Source organism: Jaculus jaculus, chromosome 10 (genome assembly GCF_020740685.1).
Source record: "Jaculus jaculus isolate mJacJac1 chromosome 10, mJacJac1.mat.Y.cur, whole genome shotgun sequence".
NCBI lineage: Eukaryota > Metazoa > Chordata > Mammalia > Rodentia > Dipodidae > Jaculus > Jaculus jaculus.
Genome location: NC_059111.1, coordinates 23369152 through 23387631, shown reverse-complemented (window position 1 = coordinate 23387631; position 18480 = coordinate 23369152). Strand labels below are relative to the sequence as shown.

Sequence of the window (18480 nt, the reverse complement as noted above, 5' to 3'; positions counted from 1 at the left end):
TTGTCCTACATGAAGAACTAGGTTTCCTGGGGCTGGAGAAATTGCTTAGTAGTTAAAGGCACTTGCTTTCAAGCCTGCCAGGTTCACACAGCACCTATGTAAAGCCAGATGCAAAGTGACACACACATCTGTAATCCCAGTGTGCCTGTGGCAATGGGAGCTACAGCCAGGAGAAACCAGAAACCCCAAGCAGCAGTGGGAAGAGGCACAAAACAAAAGCGGGGGAAAGAAAAGGAGAATTCGATTTCCTGACTTCAGTTCAGTCTTGAGGATCATGTTGCTTCCCTCCCAATAGTTTTATATTGTATATAGCCCTTTACCAAAAGCTCAAATTGCTTTGTTTTTCCTGCCAAATTTTAAGTGAATTTGTTATTGAAAACCACAGGTAGGCATTTTCCCCTGGTGCTAACAGTTGCTGAATCTTGATTGTAATTTACAGTTTCGTCCTTTTTGTTTTGTTTTTTTTTTTTGTTTTGTTTTGTTTTTTGTTTTTTGTTTTTGAGGAAGGATCTTACTGTAGCCCAGGATGACCTGGAACTCATTCTGTAGCCCCAGCTGGTCTTGAAGTGACAGAAATTGTTCCATCTCAGTCTCCCCAATGCTGAGATTAAAGGTGTGAGCCACTATGGCCGGCTCACTTTTGTCCTTTTTTTAAGTGAGAGAATTTTGAAGCCACTCTTTTGATATATTTCATTTATTTATTTATTTACAAACAGAGAAAGAGTGAGAGAATGGGCACCCCAGGGTATCTAGCCACTGCAAATGAACTCCAGATGCATGTGCCACTTTGCATCTGGCTTTAGGTAGGTACTAAGGAATTGAACTCAAGTTGTTCGGCTTTGTAGGCAAGCGCTATAACTACTGAGCCATCTCTCCAGCCCCAGGTCAGGTTTGTCCTCTTTATGCACATGTTTGCGTATGTGCATGCACATAGAGGCTAGAGGACAGTCTTGGGTGTCATTTCTCAGGAATACCATTCACCCTTTTTTTGTTGTTTTTGTTTGTTTGTTTTGTTTTGTTTTCTTGAGACAGGATCTCTCATTGGCCTGAAGTTTGCCAATTAAGTTACCCTGGCATGCCAGCCAACTTTTCTGCCTCCCCAGTTCTGGAATTAGAAGCACATGCCACTACACCTGGGTTCTGGAAATCAAAGTCAAGTCCTCATGTGGGCAAGGCAGGCACTTACTAACTGAACTATCTCCCCAGGCCCCAGTTTTGTCTAAAATACTCTTCATGTATATTTACATATGCCCCATGCCCACCACACTGAACATGTGTAGGTGAGAAAACAACTTGCAGATCAGTCCTTACTTCCCATCCCATTTTTGAGGTGTTTCTCATTCTCCCCATTCTTAACTATACAGCCGTGAGCTTCTGAGCATTCGGGAAATTTCTCCTGGCTCCACTTCTCATCTCACTGTCAACATGCTGGCATTCCAGAAGCCTGCCAGTGGTTTTCAGCTTTTTACCTAAGGTCGGGGGATCAAACTCTTGGTGCTCAGGCTTTAATGGCAAGTGCTTTATCCACTGAGCCATCATTTCAACCCCAGTTGTTCTCCCCCTCCCCCCTCCCACCCCCCCCCCCCCCCCCGCCGCCTTCGGTTTTTCAAGGTAGGATCTCAATCTGGCCCAGGCTGACCTGTAATTCACTATGTAGTCTCAGGGTAGCCTCAAATTCACGGTGATCCTCACCTCTGCCTCCAGAGTGCTGGGATTAAAGTCGTGCGCCACCACGCCCAGCCCAGTCATCTTTTAGATATTCTGATATTACTAAATACCCAAAGCCAATTAGATATATGGAGAGACTTTGTAGCAAAGATAAATGACTCCAGAAGATGTGTCTGTGAGAAAGCATTGTGATGCTAAGCTTAAGAGAACCAATAGCTTTTCTTTTTCATGCAAAGCAATTTGGAGCCAAATTTCTGAAAGTAAAGACATAACAATGGATCTCTAGAGAAATCAAATATATTATATTGGAGATTTGTCTTAAAGTATAGTAGCAAGAAGGAAAACAGCTGATTTCTAAAGATATTTTTCCTCCCAGTGAAATACGAATGTTCATTTATCAACCTCAGCTGTTTCTATTTTTTTAAATTTAATCTCTTAAGGAAATCCCAACTTAATTGTCATGGTCTGTTTTCCCATAAGTACATGAGGATTTATATGGTAATTTCAATGTATTTTCATCTGTGAGTTAAATGATATAAATTGAGCTAATCATTTATTTCTAACCAATAAGGGAAATTTTTCATCATATTGCCAGTTAGTGGAGAAGGAATTAAACGTCACAGTATTTTTATCCCTTTATTGTTTTCCTGATCTCCTATAATTTAAAGCATTAACTTTTATAAAATTAAATATGCAATTTATAAAAATTGAGCATAAAAGCCAAGTGTGATTGCTCACACCTTTATTCCCAGCATTCAGGATGTTTGGTAGGTGGATTGCCATGAGAGTTCAAGGCCAGCCTGGACTGAACAAAGTAAGTTCCAGGATAGCTTGGACCTAGAATGAGACTCTACCTCAAAAAGAAAAGAAAACAAAGAAAGAAGAATGAGTGTAAAGTTTAACTGAATTTTTAAAATAGGATTTGTCTTTTTTTTAAGTTTGTTTTTTTGCCAGGCATTGTGGCACATGCCTTTAATCCCAGCACTCAGGAGGCAGAGTTAAGGAGGATCACTATGAGTTTGAGGCTGGCCTGAGATAGAGGTCAGCCTGGGATAGAGTGGACCCTACCTCGCCCCCAAAAATGTCTTTTGTGTGAAGAGTATGTGTGATATGGAATGTGATAGGATGTTTATGTAGCGTATGTGTGTGTGTGTGTGTGTGTGTGTGTGTGTGTGTGTGTGTGTGTGTGTGCAGTTATGCACATGTACAGAGGCCAGAGAAAGATATTGGGTGCCTTCTGCTCACTCATCTGTTTTCTTGAGACACAGTCTCTCACTCAGTCCAGAGCTGCATTTTCACTACCACCCTGCCTTCCCACCCCTGTCAGCAAGCACCAGTGATTATCTTCTGCAGGACTGGTGTTACAGCATCCTCACCCAGATGTTGATGCAGGTGTGGGATATTGAATTGGACTCGCAAACTCATGTGATTTAAGGCCCTCAGATCCTCGTGCTTGTTCAGCAAGTACTCTTAACCACTGAGCTAACTCCCCAGCCCTGGTCTTCTTTCTTTATAAACTATGCTGACTCTTTACCTACTGCACATATTTACTGTCCTCTACTCTATAGGACTAACTTAAGAGAGAATGATGGGCAAACAGTATAGAAATTTATCAGTGAGACTTCTTTTGCAATAATCTAGAAACTTCTGGGCTGGAGAGATGGCTTAGCAGTTAAGGCACTTGCCTGCAAAGTTAAAGGACCCAGGTTCGATTCCCCAGGACCCACATAAGCCAGATGCACAAGATGGTGCTTGTATCTGGAGTTTGCAACGGCTTAAGACCCTGGTGTACCCATTCTTATATCCTCTCCCCCTCCCAAATAAATAAATTTTCTTGAGAAAGATACTCCAACATAAGAGTATTTCCTGAGGGGCATTGTAGAATCTAATCAAAGGAGATTTTAGTTGGATGTGAGGTCTTCTGGTTTTGGTTGCTGTGTTGTGTTCTGTGAGACAGGGCCTTGCTATGCAGCTTGTGCTGTCTTGAAACTAAGTCCTCCTGCCTCCTCCTGTGTGTACTCATATTTTTAAACTTTATTTCCATATTGAATGTGAAATTAATTTTTTTTAAAAAAGTCTATGATATGGAGCTGGGGTATGGCTAAGTGATTAAAGGTATTTGCTTGTAAAGCCTACCATCCTGAGTTTGATTCCCAGCATCCATGTAAAGTCTGATGCAAAGTGGCTCATGTGTCTGTGATCCCAATATGCTTACAACAATGACAGGCAAAGCCAGGAGAATCCAAACCTTGCAGGTCAACTAGACCGGCATTGGTTTGCAACAGCAAGAGACTCTGCCTCAAAGCAGGTAGAAGGAGAACACAGAATCCTTGAGGTTGTTCTCTGATCCCCACACCTGTGCTGTGGCACTTGCATACCCACACATACACAGCAAATAATAATTTCCTTAAAATATCTGATTCTCTTTTTACACGTGTACATGTTCATGTTTGTGAGTGTGGGCACACACATGCCATGGCACATGTTTGGAGGTTAGAGGACTGCAGTCTTCACCTTCCACCTTGTTTGTTTGTTTCTTCAATTATTTATTTACTTGCAAGCAGAGATAGAAGAGAGACAGAAAGAATGGGAGTGCCAGGGCCTCCAGCCACTGCAACTGAACTCCAGATATATGTACCATTTTATACATCTGGCTTTACATGGGTACTGGAAAATCAAACCTGGTTGTTAGGCTTTGCAGGCAAACGCCTAACCACTGAGCCATTTCTCCAGCCCTCCACCTTGTTTTGAGGCAGGTTCTCTCATTGTTCACCACTGCGTTCCCCAGGCTAGCGTCCCTCATGCATCTGAGCAATTCTCCTGTCTCTGGCCCCCTTTTTACCATAGGTGCACTGGGATCCCAGATGCTCATGCTGCAGCACACATCTGGCTTTACATAAATTCTGGGAACCCATACCCAGGTACTCAAACCTGCATAGCAAACACTTTATCCACCAAGCCATCTCTCTAGTCCAAAATCTGATTCTTGATGATGGTAGGGTTTTTTTTTTTTTTTTTTTTTTTTTTTTTTTTTTTGAGGGGGGGGTAGGGTTGCTAAACAGAGTTTCACATTTCCTATCCCATGGTCCTTGAACTCACAGCAACCCTTCAGATTTCTCAGTGCTGGGGTTCCAGGCATAAACCCCCATGCCTGTCTTTCCACTTTGGGTAAAGTAGCATATTTCTGAAAATTGAAGCATTGAAGCAAAAATAATAATTCCATACTCATAACTAGCTTTGAACATTTTGGCATCTTTTTCCAATCTTTTTTCCTATATATCTGTATGATATACTAGCTCATAAATATTTTATTGGAGACTTTGTAAGACAAAAATAGCTTTGGTGTTCTTGTTTGCAGAACATATAGAATATTTTATTTCATCTTCACAATATCCCTTTGAGGTAAAACGAGTAGAGATTAGCCCAGTTTTCATTTGAGGGGTCTCTCTGATGCAAACTAGATTTCTGTTCATGGCATAAGACCTTGTTAACACAGGCAGATGGGTGTGTTTAATGTGGGGGAAAAAAAAAACAGAGCAAAACAAAGCTGCAAGTTCTAGTTCTCTGGGTTCTGATCTTGCCATAGTTTAATGGAGGAACCAAGGAGGTTTCATCTAACCACTCATCCCCAGGACCATAGTGGGCTGTGGGGAAAAAGTGAGGCAGGCCATAGGTTGAACAAGTTATTAGTGGAAAAATATTTCTAGGAAACTGGTCCCCAGCCGCTTTTAATACATCAAATTTGACTTCTGTGGCTATTTGGTAACTTTCTAAAGTCATGAGCACTGTCATCTTTATAAGTGAAAAGCACAATATAGCCAGAATAATTCAGTATTTTTAAATTTCTTTCTTTTTACACTGTTAAGCCCATCACAGTTGTACCTGTTTCTTTTGTGAGGAATTTCCTTTTATTGTTCACAATATGAAGACAACAAACTGCTTTCTTGGCCTCCTTGCAGCCAAGGTGGTAGTGGTTGCTTATTCATTTATTTATTTTTAAATGTTGTGTTTATTTACTTGAGAGAGATTGAGGTGAAGACAGGAAGGGGCAGATATGTAGATAGGGCCCACCAAGGCCTCCAGCCACTGCAGACAAACTCCAGATGCGTGCACCACCTGGATTATATGAGTACTGGGGAATCAAACCTGGGTCCTTAGGCTTCTCATGCAAGTACCTTAACCGCTAAGCCATCTCTCCAGCCCTCACTTATTTATTTTTGTCTTCAACTTTGGGCTGAGAAAATTCCCCTGTTACCCAATGTCCTTTGGGTTTGGGGGGACTTGTTTCTTTGCTTTGGCTTTGGTTCTTGTGAGAGGGGTTTGTTTTTTGTTTGGTTGGTTGTATAGAGACAGGGCCTCGTGTATGTACATGCTAAGCAGGCACTACCAACTGAGCTACATCCTCAACCTCTTCACTGGTTTTTAAAAGTGTAAAAGTTTTTTTTGAGGTAGGGCTTCACTCTAGCCCAGGCTGACCTAGAATTCACTACATAGTCTCAGGGTGGCCTTGAACTCACTGCAATCCTCCTACCTCTGCCTCCCAAGTGCTGGGATTAAAGGTGTGCACCACCACGCCCAGGTAAATGTAAAAGATTTTAAGTATACTGCATATTTGCAAAAACAAAAGCATTCCTCTCACCTTTTTAGTGTTTACCACTACAGATTTGAGCTCACTAAAGTTTGATAAGGCGTAAGGAAACAGAGAAGCAGTGTTCCTTGAACCTATAAGGACCCTTGTCCTAGAACTACTAACTACTTACATTTTTATTTAGGCCCTTTATTGCTTCTGCTTTTTTATTTTATTTTATTTTTCCAAGATAGGGTCTCGCTCTAGCCCAGGCTGACCTGGAATTCACTATGTAGTCTCAGGCTGGCCTTGAACTCATGGCAATCCTCCTACCTCTGCCTCCCGAGTGCTGGAATTAAAGGCATGCTTCTTATGTATTGCTTTCCTAAGACTCCAACATTGAATCATATTGTTTTTGGAACTGTCTACCTTGGCATGGAATGAATTTTTAACATTTAAGTATGCTAAGCTAGTTGCTCCTTCTCAGGTATAAACTCAGCTATTGTTTTCTGTGTCTTTCACTTCTCCTGTAAAGGTACTATAAATGTACTATGCTAATTAGTGGTTATCATAGCTGGTTACCTCAGTCATTGAATTTAGCTGTATCCCATCCCTGATGTTTTCATATACTTAAGTATATACCTTTACCACATCAGCCACTACCGCCCTCCCACAAACTTTGTAGCTGTTTGCCTGTCCCTAACTAGATTATAAACCATAACATGAGTTGGTTGTTCTTTTTTTGTTTCATTGTATTTACTTCTTCCATAGATTTGATATTTGTTAGCTTTTCATTGATATGACCCCCCCAAAAAAAAAAAACTGAGAAAAACCAAATTAAAGTAGGAAAAATTTCTTTTGGCTTGTGGTTTCACAGGTTCCAGTTCATGGTTACTTTGTCTCATCACTTTGAGTGAATTTCATGGTGAAAGTACATAGTGAGGCAGCTGGAAAGTTTAAGGAAGGAAGGCAAGAAAGAAGTCTAGGAGGAAGAGAAAGGGGCCAGGAAAAACAATATACCCACGTAAAATGTTAGCCGGTGTGGTGTATGCCTAGAATCCCAAAGCTGGGAGATGGAGACAGGAAATTGCTGTTGTTTCTGTCTAGTGCAGCTGAAAGAGTGACCTATATGTTATGCAAGAGACCCTGCCTGAAAGAGTAAGGTGAGGAGCGACTGAAGAGCACACCCAGTGTCACCCTGACACACACACTGTCTTTCTCTCTCTCACTCTCTCACTCTCTCTTGCTTTCACAAATAAATAAAAATATTTTAAAAGAGCAGAGAGAGGAAGGACAATATAAGGTAAAGTGCAAGATTATGATCAAAATATGTTATGTACATATATGAAAATTGTCAGTGAAATTTTTTATATTTGCAAGCAGAGAGAGAGGTAGAGCTGAAGTTTGGGTGAACCAGGTCCACTTGCCACTGCAAATGAACTTCAGACACATATACCACTTTGTGCTTTACAAGCAAGCACTGTTAACCACTGAGCCATCTCCCCAGCCCTCTCAGCCCTTTTTGCATGTGTATGTGTGATGTGTGTGGAGCACATGTGTGTGTGTTTGTGTGTGTGAGAGAGAGAGAAGGCCAGAGGTTGATGTTAGATGTATTGTACAGTCCTCCCCACCTTATTCAGAATTCCTGTGTAGTCCTTCCTCCTGCAGTATAACCGTATCCTCCACCTACTGAGTGCTGTGGTTACATACTTACACACCTAGCTTTAAACTCCCTATCCTGACAAGCCCTTCTTGAGAATGGCCAAAAGGGAGTGAAAACTATATGTCCTTCACCAAAAAAGAACATAGACTTTCTATACTTAGTAATTAAAACAAGCTTGGCTCTTCATTCCATATATACAAATGAATGCCATTAAAAATGCCTCGTATGGAGACTTAGGGTATTGCTCAGTGATAGAGCAGAGTTTGCCTAGTGTTCTGGGGGGCCCTGGGTTCCTCGCCCTCACCCTCACCACCAGAAAGAGAGGGGGGAAATGTATGTATCAGTATCACATGTTCTTCTAACGAGAATATGGGTAGACCAGCACCCGTCCCCTGTATACACACCCACCTTTTCACTGCTTCACAGAGTGTCAGTGTCCCAGGAAAGAGGAAAGTGCTTTCACTGAGGAAGTAATGCCAGGTTTTATTGGATCACCTTAACTCTTAGTTCTTGCATTGGTCCAAGTTCCTCTTCTCCTCATTTACTAATAAAGACAGTGCTTAGGGACTAGAGAGATGGCTCTGTAGTTAAAGATGCTTGTTTACAAAGCCTGATAGCCTTAGTTCAATTTCCCAATACCCATGTAAATAAAGCCAGCTGCGCAAAGTGGCACATGCATCTGGAGTTCATTTGCAGTGGCAAGAGCCCCTGGTGTACCATTCCCCCATCTCTCATTTTCTTTCTCTCTCTCTGAAATAAATAAAAATAACTTTGAAAAAAAGCAATCTTAAGCTGGGCATGGTGGCACATGCCTTTAATCCTAGCACTCAGGAGGCAGAGGTAGGAGAATTGCTATAAGTTGGAGGCCACCCTGAGACCACATAGTGCATTCTAGGACAGCCTGGGCCAGAGAGAGACCCTACCTTTAAAAAACCAAAAAATTAAAAAAGAATCTTAGATAGGCTGTGTAGAACAAGCAGCTTGGGGCCAACTGGCACTGTAAAATAGCCAAATAAAAATCCATCAACAATTGGAATAAAATACTGGCAGGGGTATGGCCAGGTAAGTGGAGGAGCCCTCAAGACACCTTGCTTGTAAAAAGATACATTTTGTTTTGGCAAAAGAGTTTTTCTGAGGCAAGCCCAACAGACTGGCTTTTTTTTTTTTAAGTGCAAGGAGGGTGGAGAATTGGCACGCCAGGGTGTCCAGCCACTGCAATCAAACTCAAGACCCTTTTGCTTATGTGTGTCTTTCATGCTTGCATCACTGTGTTTAGCTTACATGGGACCTGGAGAGTTGAACATGAGTCCTTAGGCTTCACAGGCAAGCCATCTCTCCAGCTCCTAAAGAGTTATTTGTATGTTTGCTTTATTTCCTCTGTGTTATCACAGTGCCATAAATAAAGTTGATACAAACACTTTGTTCAAGTGGCAGGTGTTTGTTTGCAGCTGCAAGAGGCCCTAGTGCACACACTCTGTGTGCAAATAAATAAACAAAAATTTTTAATGCACTATTTGTTTCTTTAGGTTTGAGGGAGTATTTCCTCCCAGTACATTTTGTGTCCTAATAGTAACAACTCTCCTTAGACTTCCACTGGGGTGGGAGGCATGTGCAGTTATCCTCCTGTGGGAAATGAAACCTAAATGTTGAACAATTTCTTTTGATTATCTAGTGCCATTATGGGTTTGCTTTTGTGGGGAGTGGTTGTTTGCTTTTTTGACACTCTAGTCCCAGGCTGGCCTTGAACTCATAGCAATCCTTTTACCTCTGCCTCCCAAGTGCTAGGAATAAAGGCATGTGCTACCATGCCCAGCTTCCTGTGGTTTTTGAGAAAATAACTGATTCAAAAGTTCATGAAATCTTTACTTTGAAGAATCATAAAGATGGCAGATTTAAAAGGTGAGGGTGGGGCTGGAGAGATGGCCTAGTGGTTAAGGCATTTGCCTGCAAATCCAAAAGACCCTGGTTCTATTCCCTAGGACCCACGTAAGCCAGATGTACAAGAGGGCATATGCATCTAGAATTCGTTTGCAGTGACTGGAGGCCCTGATGCACCCATTCTCTCTCTCTTCCCCCCCAACCCCCCCCTCTGCCTCTTTCCCTGTCTCTCTCCCTCTCTCTCAACTAAATAAATAAATAAAAATTTTAAAAAGAAGGTAAGGATGCTGGCAGCCAACGCAGAGGCTCTGGAAATCCAGCAATTGCAAAGGGCATCTCACAGCCTAGTACCACTGGGGCATGGGCAGCCTCCCACAGTACTAACAACACGCTAGCAGGGCCCTATCCTAAGACCCCAGGAGAAGGAGACATCACTGCCAAGTATACTGTGGCCTCCTGCCCACTGCATGTGATCTCCAAATGCATGCACCACTCTGTTCATCTGGCTTTATGTGGGAACTGGGAAATCGAATCTAGGCTTTCAGCTTTTGCATACAAGCACTTTTACTATTGAGCCATCTCTCCAGTCTCTGTGTTCTGTTTTCTAAGAACATCATCTCAAGCCTGGAGAGATGGGTCAGTAGTTAAGGCCTTGGTTGCAAGGTATGACTGCCTGGCTTTGATTCCCCAATACCCACATAAAGCCAGATTCACAGAGTGATGCATGCATCTGGAGTTTGGTTGCAGTGGCCAGAGGCCCTGGCAAGTACATATTTTCTCTCTCCTTGCAAATAAAAATAAATCAAAAATATACACAAAATTCTGTGAAGTAGAGTTACTCACTGTTTGATACCAAGCACAGACTTGATTACATGGTAAGTGAAATCAACAAATGTTTGTTGAAAATTTGTGATTTGTAGATTGTTTGTGACAGAAAAAAAAAAAACCTGTTTTCTCTCAAGTAATGGGCTTGGGCAGATAGCTAGCAGTTAAAGGAGTGTGCTTGCAAAGTCTGATGGCCTGGGTTTTAACTCCCTAGTCACCCACATAAAGCCAGACATGCATTCAATTGCAGTGGCAAGAGATCCTTGTGTGTGTGCGCACGTGCACGCGCACACACACACACACACACAAATAATTTTTTTTAATTGCAAGTAGTATATTTTCAGTATAACCCTCCCTTTATTAATAATCAGATTAACAAGGTAAAGTTAATGAGTGTGCAGGCCACAGTTTGTAGATTTTGTCCCTATTATTTTTAGTTATTTTGAGCTTAGAAGCTGAGTCTACCATCACAATATTCAAGAATCTATTTCACAAGCCTTATGCTGCCAGCATTCCATCCTAAACTACTAATATCTTTCTGCTGAATCCTTTCAAAAGCATCTCACATAATCTCTCCTTCCACTTGTCTGCAGCCAGAGGGATCCTATGAAAATGCTAGACCCCACGCCTTATCTACTTAGTCTTCTAGTAGCTTCTCATCTTAGAACAAAAGCCAAAATCCTTCAAAATTTGATGTGGTCTGAGGATTCTTCTTCTGAGATTATTGCTTTGTCATTGTCTCAGTTCAGCTGTTTGCCTCCTCCTCCAGTCACCCCGAGCATAGGCCTTGAACTCTTCCTAACCTTTTTTCCATGCTGCTTTCTCTTTTTCTTAGTGGTTGTCATTATGTATCATTATTCATTATATTTGAACAGTTTTGCTCTGTCTGTCCCAGTACACTGTGAACTCCAAAAAGTTGGGATTGTTAACCTGTTAGAACCACTGCTATATCATATCCCCAGTGTATAGAAATACCTAGAACAGAGCCGGGCATGGTGACGCACACCTTTAATCCCAGCACTTGGAAGGCAGAGGTAGGAGAATAGCCATGAGTTCAAGGCCACCCTGAGACTACATAGTGAATTCCAGGTCAGCCTGGGCTAGACTGAAATCCTCCCTTGAAAAACAAAAAACAAAGCAAAACAAAAAACCTAGAATTGTAGATAGCCAATGAACATTTGCTTAATAAATAGGTTTCCCTATAATCTTTTTTTTTTTGGAGGGGGTGAGGTAGGTTGTCACTGTAGTCCAGGCTGACTTGGAATTCACTAGGGAGTCTCAGGCTGGCCTTGAACTCACAGCAAGCCTCCTATCACTGCCTCCTGAATGCTGGATTAATACACTTCCAAAACTAAGATTCAGACTCTGGTTCAAAATGTAAGCTTCAAGACAAGTGTGGTGGCCATACTTGTAATCCCAGCACGTGAGAGGTAGATGCAAGAGGATCAGGAGGTCAAGATAATCCTTGGCTACATAGCACACAGAGGCCAGCCTGGTCTACATGGGACCCTGTCTCAAGAAAGAAAACACTAGAGAGATGGTCTAGTATTTAAGGCATTTGCCTACAAAGCCCAAGGACCTAGGTGACTGGAGGCGCTGTGTGCCTGTTCTCTGTCTCTACCTGCCTCTATTTCTCTGTCAAATAAATAAGAAACTGTGAAGCTCAAAGTCATATCACATTTTATAATCCAAGTTGGTGTCTTATTAAAGATATTTTATTTTTTTATTTATTTATTGAGAGCAACAGACGGAGAGAGAGAGAGAGAGACAGAATGGCCACTGCAAATGAACTCCAGATGTGTGCGCCCCCTTGTGCATTTGGCTAATGTGGGTCCTGGGGAACGGAGCCTCGAACCAGGGTCCTTAGGCTTCACAGGCAAGCGCTTAACCGCTAAGCCATCTCTCCAGCCCTAAAGATATTTTAATATACACTTAAGCATGAGATTTTAAAAGGGCATTCAGAAAGAAAAGACAGACGTGCCTGAGAGCATGGGTGAGTGCTTCTCTTAAGAGTCACTGAAAGTGGGGTTGGAGAAATGTCTTAGCAGTTAAGCACTTGCCTGTGGAGCCTAAGGACCCCAGTTCAGGGCTCAATTCCCCAGTACCCATGTAAGCCAGATGCACAAGGTAGCATATGCATCTGGAGTTCATTTGCAGTGACTGGAGGCCATGGTGCGCCCATTCTCTCTCTTTTTCTCTCTCTCTCAAATAAATAAGGAAAAATAAACACAAAAATTCAAGAGTCACTGAAAGTGGGTAGGGGCCCCTCGGGACACTCACTGGTAATATCATTTTTTAAAATATTTAAATTTGTAAGCAGAGCGAGATGGGGACAGAGAGAGAAATGGGTATGTGAGGGCATCTGGCTTTACATGGGTACTGGAGAATCAATCCTGGGTTGTTAGGGTTAGCAGGCAAGCCCCTTAACTGCTGAGCTTTCTCTTCAGCCCCAGTAATACCATTTTTGAAGCCTATAGCCAGAGCCCTTAGTAAGTCTCCTCTGTAAGGAAGTTTGCATGATATTTATGTAAACTGCAGTGAAGCAAATTTGTATAGTTGCTTTGCCTTTGTACAAAGTTCTTTTCCCCTCCCAGAGTAGCATTCATTAAATTTCTTAAATGCTTTGTATGGGATTTCAAAGTTCAGTGTGACCTCTGTACTGGGACATTATCAGGCACAGATGCTGCACTTGAAGGGCTTTTGGCATTCAGTGGCTTAGTAGCCATGATTCAGTTTGAATCACCCTCTCATGGACCAGATGAAAGCTCATTCTCGTGGGCTTCAAGCCATGTTCTTGGGAATCGTTTTATTTTCCAACTTACTGAACTACTTTAGAGGCCTTTGGGTTTCACTGGACTTTTCTTCATTTCCTTCTTTTGTTGATCTTGGCCCCTTCATCTTCCACCCACTTTATTACTCATTTCTTATGGGCCTGACTGCTCACTAACACTGAGAAAATGCATCTGAAGCCATATGGGTTGAGTAAAACAAACTTGGGGGGGTGGAGAAGAAATGCATGTTCTCTGAACTTCCTTTGTTTATATGATTTGTTTATATGTTGTTAAGGTTGTATTATCCAGCTGTCTCCCTACATTTCAAAAATGACTGTAGATATCTGGGGAACACTTGAAGAGGGCCATGTTGACATGGTGAATGAAAAGATACTTCATTTATCTTCTACCAGATAATTTATCACCTTTTGAGAGGTGGGGGAAATGACAAGAGTTTCAAATGCTGAATCATAAGGTTCTTGAAAGCCCATGACTTCTAGGGACACTTTTGGAAAGAAACAGTGGTTTGGGAGCATATACCTGACTACATGAATGTTTGCTCACAAAAGTTAGGTGTATGGTATCTGATAGTTTTGTTGTTGTTGTTGTTTTCTTTTGGTTAAAATAAACATTGGGGGCTGGAGAGATGACTCAGCAGTTAAGGCACTTGCCTGCAATGCCTAACAAACCCAGGTTTGATTTCCCCACTATGCAAAAAGTGGTGCATGCATCTGGAGTTTATTTGCAGTGGCTTGAGGTCCTGATCACACCCCTCCTCCCTTTCTTTCTCTCTCCCTGCTTGCAAGAGGAGACATGAGCCAGCCAGCCGTGTTAGCTTTGGGGAACTAAACCAATTCACTGAACACTGAGGTTGCACATAGGTGTCACCTGCTATTTCTTCCTGTTTCCCGGAGTAGGATGAACGTGAGCCCAGGGTGGCTGCTGGGTTGGCCTTTCATCGCCCCTCACTCCCGCTCCTTAACCACAGCGCCGAGAGGACTGCCAAGGGCCTCCTCAGTGAATCCCATCATTTACTCCTCAACTTGCCCGTTGATTGAGGGCCTTTCTCTTGAGTGCTTTGCAGTTCCACTTAAGTGCCTGATATTTGGATCACTATTGAATGTTTTGTGTGACTATCACTTTCATGATGAATGGGATGCTGCTGCTTTTAGCTATATGGGGTGAAGCCCTTCGTGGTAAACCTTGAAAAAGAAAAATCTTTGTCACAGTGATATGCTAAATGAAATTACTCTCTTTGTCACTTTGTCCTTTCATCCTTTCAGTTGGATAACCTCGGGTTCTCATGATTTATTTGTTTTCTTCAATTAAGCTTAGCTGTTTCCTGTACCCAGGTGTATGCTATTTCTGCTATTGGTTACGACAGTTAAGTGGAGCATATTTCTGACCTGGAAGTGTGGCTGCTTTGACTCATGACCACATCAGTATGCCTTCCGTCCTCTTCTTCCTTTGCATTATTTCCTCTTGGTGAGCTCAGTTTGTCACCATTTAATCCAGGCATGATTCATGTGGGACTGAGAACTAGTAATGCTATAATAGCAATGCTGCATAGAGTAACGCTCAAAGCAGGGGGTCTCTGTTTATGAAGTGCTTTCGGTTTAATCCCCCTCAACAACCCTATAGGTTAAGTCAGCAATTTTGTCTGTGTCTATGATGGTGGAACTGCAGCTTAAAGAGGTTAGATACATTACTCAGGATTACAGTGCTACTGGGTTACTCTGCTTAACAATTTCTAAACAAATACTTTTTTGTTTTGTTTTGTTTTTCGAGGTAGGGTCTCACACTAGCTCAGACTGACCTGGAATTCACTATGTAGTTAGTCTCAGGATGGCCTTGAACTCTTGGCAATCTTCCTACCTCTGTCTCCCTAGTGCTGGGATTAAAGGTGTGCACCACCATGCCCAGCCGAAACTTTTGAAGCTGAATAAAAAGGATTTTTCAAGGCTGGAGAGATGGCTTAGTGCTTAAGACGTTTGCCTGCAGTGCCAAAAGACCTAGGTTCAATTCCCAGTACCCACATAAGCCAGATGCACAAGGTGTTGCATGGGTCTGGAGTTTGTTTGCAGTGGCTAGAGGCCCCGTCATGCCCATTCTCTCTCCCTCTCTCTCTCAAATAAATAAATAAAAATTTAAAAAGGAGTTTTCCAAACTGTGTTCCACTTGCTAAAACAGAACTTGTTTTTAGTTTGGTTGGTTGATAAGACCAGAGTTAAAAAGCTCATTAACCACCGAGTCCAAGTCAAGAAAATAAATATTTAGGTCACTTTTTCTTCGGCTACAATGTGATAAAGATAAGGAAGGCTAGCTCTTAAATTAGTCGGACTTGAACTAGAAGTAATTAAGCCATTAATTTTTTTATTATTATCTCTTCAGGGAGATGGAAAGCTTGATGACTAGTTCCACCCTGCAGCCTCTTTTTGCAGATGAAGATGGTTCCAAAGAGAGTAATGATCTGGCTACAACAGGGTAAGCAGCTGCTTTGGGACACTGGACTTTTGCACAGCCTTCAGAACAAAGCCTCTGACCAAGTATGAGGTGCTAACAAGGCAGTTTCATACCATAAGAGTACTTGTGCATTTCAAAGAGAGCGAGAGCCATTGTGAACCACTTGGTAATGTGTTTTTAGCTGTCTCCAGTGTCTGATTCCATGAACCGGTACAACAGCACTGTGGGACTAGCAAAGAAATTGCCTGCCGCAGAGCTGGCTCTAAAAATCAAGTGCATTTTCTTTTCATATTGTCACAGTTATTAAAATAATCTTTCTCAAAAGTCAGATTTTTTTAATATGGTTATTTGGTCAAGGTGCTTCAGAGCTTTAGCTGACTTCTGGTCCCTGTGTTTTCCCCACCTCTGTTTGTTGGGCCTTTGGACAAACATGTAAAGGAATATAGAAATGAGTTAAGGGCTAGAGAGGTGGCATAGCGGTTAAGGTGTTTGCCTGCAAACCCAAAGGATCCCGGTTCGACTCTCCAGGACCCACGTAAGCCAGATGCACAAGGGGGCACATGCATCTGGAGTTCATTTGCAGTAGCCGGAGGCCCTGGTGCACCCATTCTCTCTCTCCCTTCTCCCCCCCTCTCAAATAAATAAATAAAAATAAAGTTTAAAAAAATGTTTATATAGAAAAGACTTAATAGAAGCATATCTGCCTCTTACCTTGAAAACCTCTGTTCCACTAAATTTTTGTCTTGTCTAGGAATTTAGAAGCTGCTTGCCAAAGAATGAATATATTTACTGCTAAATTATAATGCTACCTAATCCCTAATATAATTTTTTATGAGAGAGAGAGAATTGGTACACCAAGGCCTCAGCCACTACATTTGAACTCCAGATGCATACACCACCTTGTGTACTTGTGAAACCTTGCACACTGTCACCTTGTGCATCTGGCTTACATGGGACCTAGAGAGTTGAACATGGGCACGCAGGCAAGCATCTTAAGCACTAAACCATCTCTCTAGCCCAAGGTAAATTATCTTAAAATTCTTTAGAGTACTTTAAGAAAATAACCTACACTCTGTAATTTTGTGTCCTTCCCTCACATTCAATTCTTACTTCACTACTGTTATAGTCAGGTTCGCATTGCTGGTAAAAATCACCCAACCAAGAACAGCTTGTGAGAAAAAGAGGTTTATTTTGGCTTACAGACTCGAGGGGAAGCTCCACAATGGTAGGGGAAAGCAGTGGCATGAGCAGAGAGTGGACATCAACCCCTGGCCTACATAAGGTGGACAACAGCAACAGGAGAGTGTGCCAGATGCTGACAAGGGGATACCTGCTATAACACCCACAAGCCCGCCCCCAACAATACACTGCCTCTAGGAGACAGTAATTCCCAAATCTCCATTAGCTGGGAACATAGCATTCAGAACACCTAAGTTTATGGGGACACCTGAATCAAACCACCACAACTACTTAGATGAATGAAACTGTTATGTAAGACTTTCCAAAGCCTGCTTCATTACTAAGTCTAGTTCATTTAGGAAAACTTTTAGAATTTATGTGTACCAGACCATGTTTGAGGCATTAGAACTAAAGCGGTGGTTAGAAAATAGAACAAACTAAGTCAAAGAAATGAATTTCATTTTATTTGCTGGGGGGGGGGGGGAGTTTGTTTCTTTTCAGACAAGATCTCACCATGTAGCCCAGGCTGGCTTGGAATTTGTTGTGTAGAGCAATGTGGTGGTTTGAACTAGGTATCCACCATAAACTCGTGTGTTCTAATTGCTTGATAACCAGCTGACAACAGTTTGAGAATTGGACCCTTGCTGGAGGAGATTTGTTTGGGGGAGGCAGGGTTATTATAGCCAACTTCATCTTGCTCATAACCTGCTGCAGCAGAAGTGATGCTCAGGCCAAGTTTTCCCCTGCCATCATGGAGTCCGTAAACCACAATCAACCCTGTCCTCCCACCAGCTCCTTTGATCAGGTGCTTTGTACCAGCAACAAGAAGGGAACAAGCAAGCTGGCCTCATGCAGCAGTTCTGCTTCTGCAAACCAAGTGCTGGGGTTACATGCCTTTGCTACCACAGAACCTCCTTTTGTCCTTTTAGAGCTCAGTTTCTAATGGGAAGATGGGACCCAGAACGGGATAAATAAGGAAAACACATTGATAAGAACTGTAGACATATGGTACGAAAGCAAAACAGAGGCTGAACATGAGGATAGGGGGAAGGGAAACAAAAAAAATTTGAAAGCACCATAATGAAACCTAATTCTTTGTATTAATGCAAGAGTCCTGGGGGGATTAGATCTTCATAAAGATGCAGGAGATTCTAGGCCCATAAACCCCAACTTCGAGTCCTTGTCCAAATTATCAAGAATTGAAAACACAGATTCAAAGAAGGGAAATTATGAATTACAAGGCTTATTTGGGGGAGAGTTAGGATTCAGAAGGAAGGATAGCATGGAGACCCAAGCCCAGAGAAATTCTCCCCCTTCCCAGCCCTGCTGGGAAGCAGGAGGGGAGACAGAGAATCCCTCACATCTCCAGAAAGAATTCTTATGTGGAAAGCCAAACAAAGCAGCAGTGCCCAAGTCCAAAGATCCCCCTTGCACAGGGGGTCAGAGAGTAGTACTAAGAGAAAGTA

General features: G+C 42.3%; 1 protein-coding gene across 1 annotated transcript in view; it reads left to right on the top strand.

Annotated features, from left to right (window-relative positions):
* Hmg20a (high mobility group 20A) overlaps nucleotides 1–18480 on the top strand; it is an 89667-nt gene that overhangs the window by 37071 nt on the left and 34116 nt on the right. Inside the window, exon 2 of the mRNA XM_004660421.2 lies at nucleotides 15764–15856. Within this exon, the coding sequence (XP_004660478.1) occupies nucleotides 15768–15856 (89 nt within the window). The 5' untranslated portion in view covers nucleotides 15764–15767. The remainder of the gene's footprint in view (nucleotides 1–15763; nucleotides 15857–18480) is intronic.